The 16,539-nt window shown below is 40.5% G+C and overlaps 1 protein-coding gene across 2 annotated transcripts in view; it reads right to left on the reverse strand.

Annotated features, from left to right (window-relative positions):
- Positions 1 to 16,539, reverse strand: part of NOL10 (nucleolar protein 10) — a 104,035-nt gene that overhangs the window by 48,059 nt on the left and 39,437 nt on the right. For both annotated transcript variants that reach the window (XM_023511874.1, XM_003787389.3), the window contains one exon: positions 14,340 to 14,392. In XM_023511874.1, coding sequence (XP_023367642.1) covers positions 14,340 to 14,392 — 53 coding nt within the window. The remainder of the gene's footprint in view (positions 1 to 14,339; positions 14,393 to 16,539) is intronic.

Here is a 16,539-nt window from a genome sequence, read left to right on the forward strand (position 1 = left end):
ACTTGGGAGGCTGAGGCAGGAGACTCACTTGAGCCCAGGAGCTGGAGGTTGCTGTGAGCTGTGATGCCATGGCACTCCACCTAGGGGGACAGCTTGAGGCTCTGTCTCAAAATAAATAAATAAATAAATAATGACACCATTAAATAGAAAATAACTATTAGTATTTTTTAGTAAATAGGGAGTTTAAATATAAAATAGTTTTAACTTCAACCAACAATATAAGTTATCTAGTTATTTTATTACAGACTTTATTTTTAGGACATTCTAAAAGTAGATTATAAATATCAATTCTAGAACTACAGCAGTAATAAAAACAATAACAACTGAAATAATAACAGTAGCAACCCACACTCTAAGAAGTAAAGGGTTTTATCTCAAAATAGAATTTAAACCCAGGTCTGACCTTATTGTGAGGCTATAATTCTTTATCAGAAACAACTTGGGCCAGGGTGTGGAACTGAGGATTTTTTTGTATTTTAAAAAGATAATTCAGTATGTATACTATATATTATGTAAAATCCTCAGTGAAGTCTGGATCAGTGGCCCATGATCAAACATACTAAAATGGCTACAGCAAAACCCACACATATTCACCCCAGTGATCTGGGATAAACAGACGAGAAAGAGCTGCATCATATCACTGTAGGTTTGAGTCCTAATACATCAAGTCAGCCAAGGTTCACCATCAATGAATTATAGAAAAAATTTCAGGGCATTTTTGATTTTAGAACTATAGATAAGACATGACTGAGCTATACTATAATGTAAATAGATCTACTATATGTAGCTAGATGTAGTAAATATATACTAAATATAGTTATACTACAATGTAAATACCACTAACCACTATTACGATTAATTATAATTTTTCAAATTGTATAACATGCATTTCCAGTGGAAGAATAGGGCTTTGCTAATTAAGAAGACCAATTCTGCAACACATAAATTAAAAGAAAATTTCCTTTTCCAACTTCCTCCATTTTTGGTTGAAAGGCCTCACTAGCATGACCACATATTTTCAGATTCTGATAGCCAATGCTTAATAACAAACAATCATAAGCCTAAAACAGGAGAAACAACTGGGTGAGCCAGAGGGAGCGGCCGTGTCTCTAAGCATGTAATTGCATTTGCAACATAATGAGCTGCCGAATTGCATATCCAAGTTTACTCGCATTTGTGTAATTATGAGTCATTTAAAGGTACTCTACTTGTAGTGTTTTTTTCCTAAAAATCAGATTAGCAAAGGATCAATTTAATTTTAACATTTTAAAAGATTTATTTTTACAGAATTATCTGCCATGATTCAAGGGCTAAGGTAGACAGGATGCCCCAAGCAAACATTTAAATGTAAAATTAAAACCTATATTAAGAAGGATAGCGAGCTTTCAGTTGAGGATGGCCCCCATCCTCTCTCGAGCCTTGTAGACTGGATTCCTCTCCCAGAAGCCTTGGGTCCAACACGTCAAAGCTCCAAGTCATCCTGGACAGACAGGATGAACACAAGCCTGAAGAAAGGGGGATGGTGGAGTCGATAAATACCTAAATTCCCACTCTCCCTAAGGAGACCAGAGGACAATTCTCTGGAGAAGGGGAACCGAAGCTGTTCCACAAGGTGAGAACAGGGAGTGGGATCTCCAGATACAAGTGACTCAAGCAGAGGGACTGAAACCAGGATAATGAAATGGCAGTCTACACATTTACTGTACCTGTGGGAACCTCAGCTCCTTTAAAGCCAAGCATACGTTGCTGGGCTTCCACTCCAGCCAGCTCGAATCCCTATCACCTCAGAAAGAAATTGGGCGGGGGCTCTCTGGAAAAATTAAAGGTCCCAGAATATAGACTTCAAGATATTAATATCTGGGAATAGTCATCAGCTGAAGAGTCAGCATGAAAATTACCAGTGGACCAGAGACCACCTTGCACAAAGAGCGGCCAATCAGCATTTTAGTGCCTCATTCTTAAACAAGAAGAGGTTGCCAATGTCCACCATTCACTCAAGCAGCTAAGAGTTACTGTCAGGCACTCTCCCCTTTGCTGTGGATACACAGTGAGCAAAACAAACAAGATCCCTACCCTCAAGGGGCTTGCCTACCTGCAAGGGGAAACAAGAAAGGCAGGAAGGGCTGCACAGAGCAAAGATTATGCTGGGAAGAGCAACCGAGCAGCATTCAGAACAGCAAGCTCAGGGAAAACCAGACTTTCCTACTAAATTTAGGAAAAGGGGAAAGAGAATTACTCTCAAATGAATCTGCAGTTTGAGTAAAAATTTTATTCGAAACCATGAAATTCTTTCACAAAACAAATCTCCTAAGGTTCTAAGTTTTCATTTTTTGTTTTGTTCTTATTTATTTTCTTATCTCTTACGTTTTCAAAACTAGATTTCTTTAATCTAAGTTGTCCTAATTTGAGGCAGAATGAAAAGCTGTACATTTCTGCCTGCTTTTCATGAAAAATTACAAAGGAGATTTTAACAATAGCATGGAAAAAATTCTCAGCTTACATTTTCCTTTAATTCTCAAAGAAATAAAAAAAAAAATTGGCCTCAATCTTCTTCATAGTTCACTGGTAGGTAAATAAGAAAAACAGATGTTTCTTTTAAGACTGCCCATGCATTTTTTTCTAAAGAGTCTGGCCTTGCACCTCAGCTACAAACTGCTATTTGGTGTTTATCATCATATCACACCTGAAATTCTAATGCAGTTTCCTAGAACTCACATCCAGAGTTTACAGAAACAATGACTCTAAGCAATCAGTGTTCAAGTCCTCTACTTTCAGCCCTTTCCTCTCTCCATTTCCTAACTGTGCGCGCACACACACACCCACCCAGTGCTAAGGGCACTAGGCCAATTTTATAACATGAGAATGTATTTATCTTTTTGATCACACACCTGGTAACGAGCACTCCCCAAGATCTTGTTTTGTCATTTTGTTCCTGCCAAGAGTTGCACAGATGGTTTAGTGTGTTATCCTGGGTAGCACATCAGTAGTTTCCTGGTTCTACCCAACTTCCTTGCAGGGAAAGGTGTCTATTAATAATTTTCAACATATTCCTGAAGATGTAAAAAATGAGAGTTCCAAAATATTTTAAAATACCCAGGAGGAAAAATTTGGCAGAAACAAAGGAAGAGTAAAACTTTAAAAGATTGTATGTGCACTTTTTCTCAAGGTTATGCACCTTAACAGTGCTATTGTAGGAAGTTCAAAAAATATTTTGACACGCTTAGCAGTTACTAATTACCTCTAGGGGGTTCATGCATGGAAGAGGAAATACTGAAGAACACACTTTAAATTCAAGTGAGATATGATTTCCCATATGTCCCTCAGATAAAGCCAAAGGAGCGTACGATACCGGCATAGTCAGAGGGCATAAAAGAAATCCATTTGGGGCAGGCGCCTGTAGTCCTAGTGGCTCGGGAGACTGAGGCAGGATGACCACTTGAGCCCAGGAATCTGAGGTTGCTATGACCTAGGCTGGCCCACCACAAATAGCCTGGGCGACAGAGTGAGACTGTCACAAAACCCCCCCCCAAAACACATTGACTTTGGGTGATGATATGTCAAGGCGGCTTCACTGCGTGTACCACCCTGTAGCTGATGGGGGAGGGGGGCAGAGGCGGAAGGACTTGGGCATTTTGTACTTTCTGCTCAATTTTGCTGTGAAACAAAAACTGCTCTAAAAAATAAAGTCACTGAATGAAACATGGACAGATCTAACCTTTCTTTCAATGTCTCACTTTTATCACTTACATATTATTTGTTTTCCAACCAAGAATAATGTTCTTTGAGAAAGTAAAACACATAGTCTCATTGAGATTTGTGCCCATGTAAAGATCAAGTATTCGTTCCTACTTAACAATTTTCAACAACTATCTTTTAAGTTTAGAGTGATTTATGGTGTTGATAACGCAAGCCAACCCCATCTCCAACCCCGAAAAAAGCTTGGGGGGGAAGCTGATAACCCGGCAACAAAGAGATGGGTGGATGAAGGATCTATTGTATTTCTCTCTATATATTTATGTACATTTGAGATTTTTTCATAATACAATTTTAAAAATAAAGAATAATGTTCATTCCTTTAAGCCAGAAAAGATTTAACCACAGCCTACTAAGTATGAAACACAGTTCTAGGCATTAAGGACACAGCAGAAAGTATTAACGAAATTCCTGCCTCATGGAGCTCACATTCTGGTAGATGGGCAGCAGATGACAAACCTCCCTGGGACTTGAGAACACTGAATCAAAGAAAACACAATGCAAGTCTCAGAACTTTCTTATTGTTTTCTGTATAAGCTGGGCACTTACAGAAAATGTAGCCCAAACTCATTGTATGACCTGTCGTCTTCTTTCCTTTTTTTTTTTTTTTTGAGACAGAGTCTCAAGTTGTCACCCTTGGTAGAGTGCCGTGGTGTCACAGCTCACAGCAACCTCCAACTCCTCTTGGGCTTAAGCAGTTCTCTTGCCTTAGCCTCCCAAGTAGCTGGGACTACAGGTGCCCATCACAACGCGCGGCTATTTTTTCATTGCAATTATCATTGTTTAGCTGGCCAGCCTTGGTGCATGTGGTCGGCACTGTAACCACTGTGCTACAGGCACCAAGCCCTGTCCTCTATTTTTAAGGTAAAAAAGAAAAAACAAGAATAGGTAATGGGCACATTATTCAAAAAAACTACCACACAACTCAGATATCACTGGTATAAACACTATACTCTGTGACTGCCACCTGCCTGACTATACCATCTGGACATCAAAATACTATGTTTACTTTCCACTCTATCTTGTGCAAAACAAGAATGGTAAAGACATCAACTTGGTAAGCACCTAGATGAAGGCAAGAGCCAGAACTGGGAGACAAGGCTTTTGGTTAATACTGGATTCAAACTAGCATCTCAATAGGAAGTCATTTATTTTCAAGAAAACAGGAATGCCAGATGTGTAACTGTTTAAGCAAAGTATCAACATCATATCTGTCGTATGTGCATCAAAAATTTCCAATGGAAATTACATGAAATTTTACCCAATCAGAATTGGAATTAACTTTTGAAAATGTGACAGGATGCTCAGAAAATTACTTCCTGATTGTCTCACATTAATGCTTCTGTATCTCTGCTATTCTTGTGACCCAATAAATTGCCATGGGAAATGGAGAGGATATCCTTTGTTGAGAAGAACGCACAGATACTGTTACTACCTGAAAGTGTTTAGGTTAAAATAGGAAGCCCCCATTTCCCCTTTGTAAAGTCGCAAACAACTTGTTTGTATCATAAGAGTATGTATTAGCCACCTGACATTTGGGCCTTACTTCCCACTTCAGCTGTGAATATATAACTGAAAAACGACAAACAGAACCCCGTGCTTTAGAAAGCAGTTTCATGCATAAGATAAACTTTATGACAGAACTGCTGTATACTTGGGTTAGGAAGGAAAAACACTAAAAAGAGATACATTTCTCTTATTTTTATGATTTTTATTGATGCCTCCATTGTACTTTTTTGTATTTTTTCATTGATAAATCAGTTTATATACATAAACTTATACTATATAAGACATAGTATATATGTCTTTTTTGCTCATTAGGAAAAGATAACAAAAATAAACAGAGTTTGAAATCTAATTCTTCCACTTATCTGCTGGGTTCTGCCTATAAATGCCTCACCATTTTTTTTTTTTTTTTTTTGAGAGAGAGTCTTATTTTGTCCCCAGTCTCATTTGGTAGTGTGCTGTAGCTTCACAGCTCCCAGCAACCTGAAACTCCTGGGCTCAAGGAATTCTCTTGCCTCAGCCTCCCAAGTAGCTGGACTACAGGCACCCACCACAATACCCGGCTATTTTTTAAGAGACAGGGTCTCACTCTTGCTAAAGCTGGTCTCAAACCTGTGAGCTCAGGCCATCTACCTACCTTGGCTTCCCAGAGTGCTAGCATTACAGGCGTGAGCCACCATGCCCGACCATGCCTCACATTTTTCCCCCATAAAATTAGGTCACTTACTTTCTCTAAGTTGCCTTACCCTTCCAGATCTTCTGTGTAAGCTTGGTTTTATCATTAAAATGCCTTTCTTGGAGAATATAATTAGGCATATGCCTCATTTGCATTATTATGAATCAAGACATCTAAAAATTATGTATCTTTGAACTCAAATTTGCATTGAAGTAAATCATGTTTTTCATTCAAATGTCTTTTTCTTCTTTTTAGCAGCTCTGAGAGGTAAGTGCTTCACTCCCTCCCATAGTCCAACAGGTATTCCTACACTCACAATGCTGAGCCATTCCTGCATCAGCCCAATGCCCCATTGTTTTCTATGCTTCATATTAGGTACCTTTCTTTGATGAGCGTATTCTTTTCCTAGATCCTAAAAACATGCCTTCTCAGTAGGCACAGTGGGCTCATGCCTGTAATCCTAGGATCTGGGAGGCTGAGTCAGGTGGATTGCCCGAAGCTCATGGGTTCAAGATCAGCCTGAGCAAAAAGCGAGACCCCCGTCTCTACTAAAAATAGAAAAACTGAGGAAAGAGGATTGCTTGAGCCCAAGAGTTTGAGGTTGCTGTGAACTGTGTCACCATGGAACTCTACCCAGGGCTGGAGACTGTCTCAAAAAAAAAAAAAAAAAAAAAAAAAAGCCTTCTCTAGCTGGTGCCTGGAAACACAATTCCTAAACTCTTTTCTGGGCTTTCTCCAACTCACAGCCACTCACAGTATTGCTGAGGACTCTAGTAAGAGCCGTAAGACAGCCCCCACCTCCTTGTCCTTCTCTCCCTATTCACAAGTGGAATCACTGCCAATATTTTAAACATTTATTCCTCTTACAGTTATCCAAAGCCCACAGAGCATTTTTTTTTCTTAGAAATGCTGCTGCTAAGCCCTGTCTTATCTATCGTGAACTTGCTAACTATATTTTAAAAATCTTTCCCTTCTCCTAACTACATCTAATGCATTCAATATTTCTGAATCTGAATTTTGTTGGCTTACCCTCTTACATGGAAATCAGGTTCTAAAGACAAGCAGATAAAATGGAATATAATCAAAATTAAACTTGAGAAGCTCTTCCGAATATTTTCCTCTGGTGTTGAAATAGGACCAGAGGAGGACAGCTGGCATCTAGTAGTCAGGTCTCACCAAAAAATCCAGTATCTTAAATTACCAGCATCATGCCCCGTGTGGCACTGCTAAGAGAGGTACTGAGAAATGACAGGTTCAAGCAGCCTTCTTTTTTTTTAGACAGTCTCACTTTGTCGCCTTCAGTAGAGTACTGTAGCGTCATAGCTCACAGAAACCTTAAGCTCTCGGGCCCAGGTGATTCTCTTGTCTCAGCCTCCTAAGTAGCTGGGACTACAGGCGCCCGCCACAATGCCTGGCTATTTTTAGAGACAGGTCTCACTCTTGGCTCAGGCTGGTCTCAAACCTGTGAGCTCAGGCAATCCATCCACCTTGGCCTCCCAGAGTGCTAGGATTACAGGCGTGAGCCACCACACCCTGTCCAAGCAGCCATTTTCAAACAGGTTCCTCATCTCATCCACAGAACACAAAAAACAATCAACTGTTTTCTCGATCTCCCAACAATGATACACAACTAGCACCATCCTCATTGCACGTACAGTGGACGCTCTAGGTATCAGGGATGAGTTCTCTTGGGTGATAAAGGCTCTTTCACCTTAAGTTGACTACACCCATGGGATGGAAGGAAAGGCCAGGTAATCACAACTGCTCAGGAGAGCGAGCATGCTCTCCCTCCCGTGGATGTACACCTCTCTCACCTCCCTACTTGGTCTTCAGCCCCCAGGATCCTAAAGCACTTTTATTTAAATTCACATAAGCTGCCTCAGTGCCTATAGCTCAGTGTCTAGGGCGCCAGCCACATACACCAAGGTTGACAGGTTTGAACCCAGCCCGGGCCTGCCAACAAAAAAAATAGCCAGGCATTGTGGTGGGCGCCTGTAGTCCCAGATACCTGGGAGGCTGAGGCAAGAGAATTGCTTAAGCCCAAGAGTTTGAAGTTGCTGTGAACTGTGACGCCACAGCACTCTACTGAGGGTGACACAATGAGACTCTGTCTCAAAAATGAATAAATAAATTCATGTAAGCTAAAATAAACTTCTTACAGGATTTCAATATAAATCCAACTACTATCCACTGAAATAGTCCCAAATGCAAAGGAAATATAACAAAAATGTTGGCCATATCTCTGATTGGTAAGGCTGCAGTTGGTTTTTTCACAATTTTTTAAAATTTGTATTGAGTTATAACTGCAATTCATGTTGCATTTATTTTTGTTTAAGGCAGAGTCTCACTATGTTGCCCTCGATAGAGTGCTGTAGCATCACAGCTCACAGCAACTTCAAACTTTTGGGCTTAAGTGATTCTCTTGCCTCAGCCTCCCAAGTAGCTGAGACTATAGGTGCCTGCCACAACGCCTGGCTATTTTTTGGTTATAGTTGTCATTGTTGTTTAGCTGGCCCGGGTCAGGTTCAAACCCTCCAGCCTCAGTGTATATGTCCAGCACCCTAACCAATGAACAACGGGTGCTGAGCCTTTTATCCCCCATTCTTTTAAACACCTATATATTACCTTCATATTCTTAAACAACATGCTTTTTAATAATCTCTAAGAGTTTATAATAACAGGGAAATATTAAGTGGGAAAAAAGTAATGTATGAAACTGTATCAACAATGTTTCAGATTAAACGTCAGAAAACTAAAGCAAAAATGTCAATGTTTGCCTTTAGACAGTGGAAAGGTGTTCAGATTTTCTTCGCTTGTCTTTATTTGCCATATTTTCTATAAAGAGTGCTCTTTGATAATATAATTGGGGGAAACAGACTTCACTTTTAAACACCACATTTCTCATTTTAGCAACCGGATGTTATCACTGCTGTCTGTTTCAATACTTAACAGCAAAATCAATGGCATCAACAGGTCGGTCTCAAGCTACACTTTATATGATCTATTAACAAACTGAACAATCACTAATCAAATTTCCAAAATAACTTTCCTCGTATATATTTAGGATTCTGTCACAACCTTTTCAGTATATCTTTTTTGCTAAACACAATATTCCTTCTAGAAGTTATACAATACTACAAGCCCAGACTTTATCCCTACACCATATATCCATGTAACACAATTCCACTTGTATCCCCAAAATCTACTAAAATGAAAGAGGAAAAAAGCTACATAAAAGTCCACGCCCACACAATGCCATAATTTTTATCCAAATACCCTGCCACTGGACCCCTGGAATTCTGCTCACTGCATGAAACAGGCTGAACATGAGACAGGGTTGAATAAGGACTTCCATCCATACAACTATCTCATGGTGTCATTCCTCTTTCATTGTTCAAGAAACTAGGGCTTAGAGAGAATAAGTAAATCATTCAAGCTCACAAAATTTGTAAGTGGCAAGCTACTATTCAAATTTAGTCCAAACAATTCCAAAGTCTAAATTCTTTCTACCATGTAATGTGGAATGAAGAAATACCGTCTAGATCCAGCTGTTACCAACTTGTCATTTGACTTTGAACAATTACCTGATTCCTTACATATACATTAATAGCTGGGCTAGAGGACCTCAAAGAACCCTTCCAGCTCCAGTGGGCTACGCTCCAAAGTGTCCCCCTTCCTTTACAGCACATAGAAATATCCTTTAGTGAGGACATTTTGGTAACAACTTGTTCTGTCTTTTTTTGGGAGGGGGGGGGGACAGAATCTCAAGCTGTCACCCTGGGTAGAGTGCTGTAGCATCATAGCTCAGAGCAACCTCCAACTCTTGGGCTTAGGCGATTCTCCTGCCTCAGCCTCCTGAGTAGCTAGGACTACAGGCGCCTGCCACAACAGCCGGCTATTTTTGTTGCAGTTTGGCTGGGGCCAGGTTTGAACCTGCCACCCTCGGTATCTAGGGCTGGCGCCTTACCCACTGAGCCATAGGTGCCGCCCAGTGCTGCATGTTTTATAAGTAGGTAAAGCAAGTACTCTTAAGGTTTTATGCTTAATACGTAGTTTTCTCTATTTGTAAAGATAGTTCTGTGGGTTTTAGGAGTTATGCCAGATAAGTTCAAGTGCTATTTCCCAATAGAACAGAAGCCTTAGTGCAGAGCAGACATGACCCTGAGTGTTTTCAATTCTGTCCCATTCGCAGACTCCTAGAGTACTTTCCAATTTTAAATTAAACACCAATGTTAAAATACTTAACCAATGTGTTTAAATAATCAAAACATTTTAACAGAAATAATACAGGAGGTTTTTATCCTAGAAAATGTTTTAAAATAAAAAGCCTAACTTTCAATATTTAAAGCTGGGTTCAATGACACTGTAGATAACCTTAATAGCAGCTTAAATCTACATGTTTAAGAAATAACACAAAAACAAAACACATGGCCTTAATTAACTAAATCACTTTTATTCTTCTATATCAAATAGCTACCTAAGTAAATAATATGTTTTCTTCCTTCATTTTCCTGAAGTTTATACATCCATGCACTCTAGCACGCAGGCAATCCACTCCCTGGTAACAAGCAGCCACAGGCACTCACTGACACAAGGGCTCACGCTGGGGAACATTTCCAACAGAAACAGTGTTAACCATGCTGGCTGGGTTTCCAGTTAAGTGCCACAGGGGACTTGGATTACCTTTGGAGTCTACACAGTTGCCAAGGGTGTTAATTATGAAGAACTAACCTGAGATTAAATTACATTTCAGAGGAAAACCAAACTTAAAAAATTATTCCTGGCATTAGTCTCTGAAGCTGCAGATGAGTTAGACCCTGAAGCAAGCAAGTAAACAAATACTAGAACTGGGTCTCTGGAAAAAGGAAAGTACTGAGAAAATGGGACAAAGACTGGAGAAAACCCACTTGGTCTCAAAGGATGAGTAAGATATCTAAGCAGCAGAGGGTGCTATAAATCAGGAACTAAGCATTTCAAGTATCCAAGAAAGATGGTATCTGGCTGAAAGGTGACAATTAACAAGCTCAAAGAACATTTAGGCTGTCTTCATTTTCAGCACAGCCCCAAAGGGAGGAGAAGAGTTTTTATACTTTGTTTATAAAGATGTTAATACAAATCGCAGTCCAGACCTCCTAATCTTGGCATGGATCATATATTAAACACACACCTCCCCAGTTCTATAGGCCTCAAATGAACTTGCCAAATAGCAGTTTAGGACGTTTGATGAAATCTTATGAAAAATGACAGGCTTTCAGACCTGGGGCCTCTCTCTTTGCTTTGAGAGTATTACAAAGAGCAGGTTCCAAGTAAAGATAAGTGGTGCTATTAAATATAACTCAATGAGAAGGCAGCATGGCAGAAAGGTCAGGAAAGACGCTAAAGTAAAAGATCCAGCGTAACGCTCAGCTTAGCAAGAGGGCTCTTTTCACGGTGTCCTCACTCACAGTCACAAGGGAGAAGGTTCTGTGGATTTTTTTTCACAACTTTCTGTTAAGTCTCAGTTACAAACTTGAAACGAAAACAGATCTTCTTAGAGATAAGCTAACATTTCTCAAGAAAGCAATTTCTCATCAGCTGGCCCCTCTCACTCATGCTAATTAAAGTCCCCATTATTTGGAACAAAAAAGCCCACCCTAAGAAATAAATACTCAAGTCATGTTTGACTTCTGCAATTACATGAGATGCTCAAATGTGACTTGTCTTCATCTTTTGTATGAGTATATATGGAGCATTATGTTAATACAGTTTTTCCCTTTCTTAAAAGGTGTGTATGTTTTTTGGGCTCCATCTCTTTAAATGTCATACACCAGGCAATGAAATATAATGGAGAGAACTAAAAAATATTTTAGGTACTCTTATTACCTTATAATTATGGTTAATTAACCGTAAGGTTAACTGAAGAAAGCCATGGAGAGTGTGCCCCACTCAAGTTCTGATCTTCAACACTTCTCACCCAACTCTCCTCAGCGCTCAGATAAAGATGTTTACTCATTATAAAGTAATTGATGCCAATGGTGTGCTATGTGTTTCTGCTTAGTAGATTGCATGTCCCTGTTTCTTTCCCACTATAAACTAAACGGTAATGGTGGGGAAGCTTCTAGCTATATAAGAGAAAAATTCTTTAAGGAGGAAAAAAAGGTCTTCTTCCTCTAAGATCATCCTGAGATGATCTGTGAAAACGGTTCACTATTCACTTGACCCAGAAAACCCCACTAAGTCATTCAAGAGGCTCAAATCTTCGTATTCACTTTAAGAATGCATGTGAAACTACCCAGGCCATCAAGAGTATGCATATATGGAAAGCCATCAAGTATCTGAAGGATGTCACTTTAAAGAAACAGTGTGTGGCTCGGTGCCTGTGGCTCAAGTGGCTAAGGCGCCAGCCACATACACCTAAGGTGGCAGGTTCGAATCCAGCCCAGGCCCACCAAACAACAATGATGGCTGCAACCAAGAATGGCCAGGCGTTGTGGCAGGCGCCTGTGGTCCCAGCTACTTGGGAGGCGGAGGCAGGAGACTCGCTTGAGCCCAGGAGTTAGAGGTTGCCACAGCACTCTACCCAGGGGGATAGCTTGAGGCTCTGTCTCAAAAAAAAAAAAAGAAACAGTGTGTACCATCCTGACATTACAATGGTTGAGCTGGTAGGTGTGCCCAGGCCAAATAGTGGGACTGGACGTAGGGTTGGTAGCCTAAAATGACTGCTGAATTTTTGCTGCACATGCTTAAAAATGCAGAGTAATGCTGAACTTAAGGCTTTAGATGTAGATTCTCTGGTCATTGAGCATATCCAGGTGAACAAAGCACCCAAGATGCATTGCTGAACTTACAGAGCTCATGGTCACATTAACCCATACATGAGCTCCCCTTGCTACATCGAGATGATCCTTACTGAAAAGGAACAAACTGTTCCCAAACCAGAAGAGAACAATATCCCACAAGGAATGTGCTATAAAGAAAAAATAGCATGTGAATAGATACAACATAAAATAAATGCAAATCCCAGTTAAAAGAAAAAGGAAAAAAAAAAGAATAGATTATAAACTACATGTCATATGAATCATGTCGATCTAAGATGGTTTATCTTATGAGTAACCTTTTTTAAATTTTTTTTTGCTGTGTCTGGGTTTGAACCCATCACCTCCAATATGTGGGGCCAGCGCCCTACTCCTTGAACCATAGGCGTCACCTACTTATGAGTAACTTTCAAAAGAAACAAACTACAGCAAGATGACCAGAAGGGAGTATGAGACTTCTAATTCAGAATCATACCTCTTGATCACTAACAACTGAAATTTTAAGATTCTGAAACATTTGGAAACAAAAACCAATGTAAATCTGCAGAATACTAATTTCTAATATCTTTTTTAACATGGCATAATATAGTTTCCCACTGGCTAGGTGCGGTGAGTCATACACCTGCAATCCTAGCATTCTGAGAGGTCAAGGGGGGTGGACTGCTTGAGCTCAGGAGTTCAAGACCAGCCAGAGGGCTTGGTGCCCACAGCTCAGTGGTTACGGCACTGGCCACATACACCAAGGCAGGCAGGTTTGAACCTGGTCTGGGACTACTAAACAACAATGTGACTACTACAACAAAAAAATAGGGTGTTGTGGTGGGCACCTATAGTCCCAGCTACTTGGGAGGCTGAGGCAAGAGAATCATTTAAGCCCAAGAGTTTGAGGTTGCTGTGAGCTGTAACGCTGAGGCACTTTACCGAGGGTGACATAGTAAGACTGTCTTAAAAAAAAAAAAAGACCAGCCAGAGCATGAGACCTGACCCCATCCCATCTCTACTAAAAATAGAAAAACAAGCTGGATATGGTGCTGGCACATGCCTGTAGTCCCAGCTACTTGGGAGGCTGAGGCAAGAAGACTGCTCAAGCCTAAGAGTTTGAGGTTGCTGTGAGCTATGATGCTATGGCATTCTACCCAGGGCAACAGAGTGAGACTATCTCAAAAATAAATTTTTTTTTTATTTAATAAATAGCTTCCCTTGGCTCAGCACCTGTAGCTCAGCAGCTAGGGTACTGGCCACATACCCTGGAGCTGGGAGGTTCAAACCCGGCCAGGGCCTGCCAAAAGACAATGACAACTACAACAATAAAACCGCTGGGTGTTGTGACAGGCACCTGTAGTTCTAGCCTTTGGGGAGGCTAAGACAAGAGAATGACTTAAGCCCAAGAATTTGAGGTTGCTGTGAGCTGTGAAGCCACACGCTCTACTGAGGGAGACACAGTGAGACTCTGTCTCTAAATAAATAAATAGTTTCCCATAGAAGAATGTTTAAGCATTGCTTTACTGGTTCCAGAACTCAACCTAAAGTCCCCTAGATGTGTCTAGTTGAAAACACAAAGTATCTGTGCCTGCCTTACCTTTATTGTAGCTCTTATTTGTATTACTTACCGGAATGTAATAGATGCCCATCTTAGGGGTTTCATTGGCAGTAAAAAGCATTCCTAAAAATAAACATAATGAAAAACGTAAACACATAGAGAAAAGAGAGTACCTTTTCTATTTGTTTTACATTTCGAAATGCTTGAGGTACTCAGTACACGGACGGTGTGCGGAAGAGGAGCCGAGCCTGGAGCTGGGCCCCCAGGACGCAGGTCGGGGCTTTGGTCCCTGCCTCACTAGATAGGAGACCTCAAGCTATAAGAACAGCCAACTTCTCAGAAATGATCAGGTTGTACTAGTTAAGTAAATGAGCAGGCAGTTTCCATTACAAGGTGCTCAGGTCTATATAAAGTACATCATCATGTTTAGGGGGAAAGTTTTAAGTTCAGACACATAATGTGGTGTCAGTGCACTAGTTATTGGAATTATCTTGAAGAAATTACCAAAAAAAGGCTTCCTTCCAATAATCTGGAACCAAGTAAACCCTTTCCCACAAAATGTCAACAAATTTCTAACTTTCACATTAAACTTTACCCTGGACTGGAAAACAAAGTACAATGGGGAATGCTATGTGGAGCAACACCAGAAAGACCTGCAGGGCCACACAGCCCTAACTCTACCACAGTCACTCTCTCATGAGTGAATTTAACAGACTGAATCAATGGGCTGGGTTACGATGCAGTCTCCTTGGGATCAGCATTATCAGAGAACAAAACTGAAGGAAAGACTAACTCTCTGGCATCTGATAAGGATTCCCTATAAGTCTAGGAGCAACAGTAACCTACAAAATCAATATTCAGTGATAATAAATAATTTAGTACCAAAGCATTCAAATATGTGTCTTATTCTCTTTTCTCTGCCACTTTTGCAACAAGTTCTTGCCCCCCAAACATTTTGGAAGTAGCTCCAAAGTGCCAACATGCAGCCGCCAAGCTTCCACACAGCCTCTGCTGCACTGCAAGTAAAGCTGACGCCAGCAGGCATCTAACTGGTCCTTTATAATACAGATTATCTCAGCCAACATGTAACAATCCCCTAAAATGAGAAATATTATCATCCTTATTTTACCGCTGAGAAAAAAAGCTCAAAGGGAAGAGTGAATGTTAAAGCCAAAAGTCAAACTCAAGAGCTCTTATTTTTAAAGACTGCTATAGACCAACCAAATTATATTCATTTAAAAAATCCATCTGCAAAATACAATAAAGGAACCCACAGAGGGAAGACATTTAGGTTATCAGATCACATAAGCATAATTAAATATGCCAAATGTTAAGGACAATGATTTGATTGTTTCAGAAAAATAATTTCTGCTGCTCTTTCTTTTTGTTAATAAAAAAGCTTGTGAAAGTGATATTTGATGCTGTTACAGATGAAATGCTAAGTGGATAAGTGAATTAACACTCAAGCAGGGGTTGGGAACTGTGGCTCACACTTGTAATCCTAGCACTCTGGGAGACTGAGGCGGGTGGATTAGCTCACAGGCTTGAGACCAGTCTGAGCAAACCCCATCTCTAAAAATAGCCAGGCAATGTGGCATGCGCCTGTAGTCTTGGCTACTTGGGAGGCTGAGGCAAGATGATCACTTGAGCCCAAGAGTTTGAGGTTGCTGAGAGCTATGAGGCCAGAGCACTCTACAAAGGGTGACAAAATAAGACTCTGTCTTAAAAAAAATAAAACAACCCCCTCCCAACAAACAAACAACAACTACAAAAAGCATTCAAGCAGAAGCCAAGGATTCAATAAATCTCACTAAAACCAAGCCTTGTCCCTAACTCAAAAGTGTGAGCTAGCCCTGAACTGGGACCAAAAACACATATACAACCCCCTTAAAAGTACTTACTGAAGTCCAGAAAAACCAAGTTATATGTCTAAATTAAACCAAAACAAAAATCAGAGCTGTTTTTCATAACTTGAAACCCTGTAAAACCTCTTATCTCAGCACTTTCCCTGGTCTTGGACAGAATTTTCACTTAGGTGCTGATGGGAAGAAATGGTCTCTACTAACTGTGCTGCACAGTCCTCCACTAACGGCACAGATGAAATCTCTCCAAGAACCTTCTGACATCAAAAAAGTTTTGGGGGGCTCGGCGCCTGTGGCTCAAGTGGCTAAGGCGCCAGCCACATACACCTAAGCTGGCGGGTTTGAATCCAGCCCGGACCCGCCAAACAACAATGATGGCTGCAACCAAAAAATGGCCAGGCGTTGTGG

This window comes from Otolemur garnettii, unplaced genomic scaffold, assembly GCF_000181295.1.
Source record: "Otolemur garnettii isolate 467f Iridium unplaced genomic scaffold, OtoGar3 scaffold00022, whole genome shotgun sequence".
In the NCBI taxonomy this organism is placed as follows: Eukaryota; Metazoa; Chordata; class Mammalia; order Primates; family Galagidae; genus Otolemur; species Otolemur garnettii.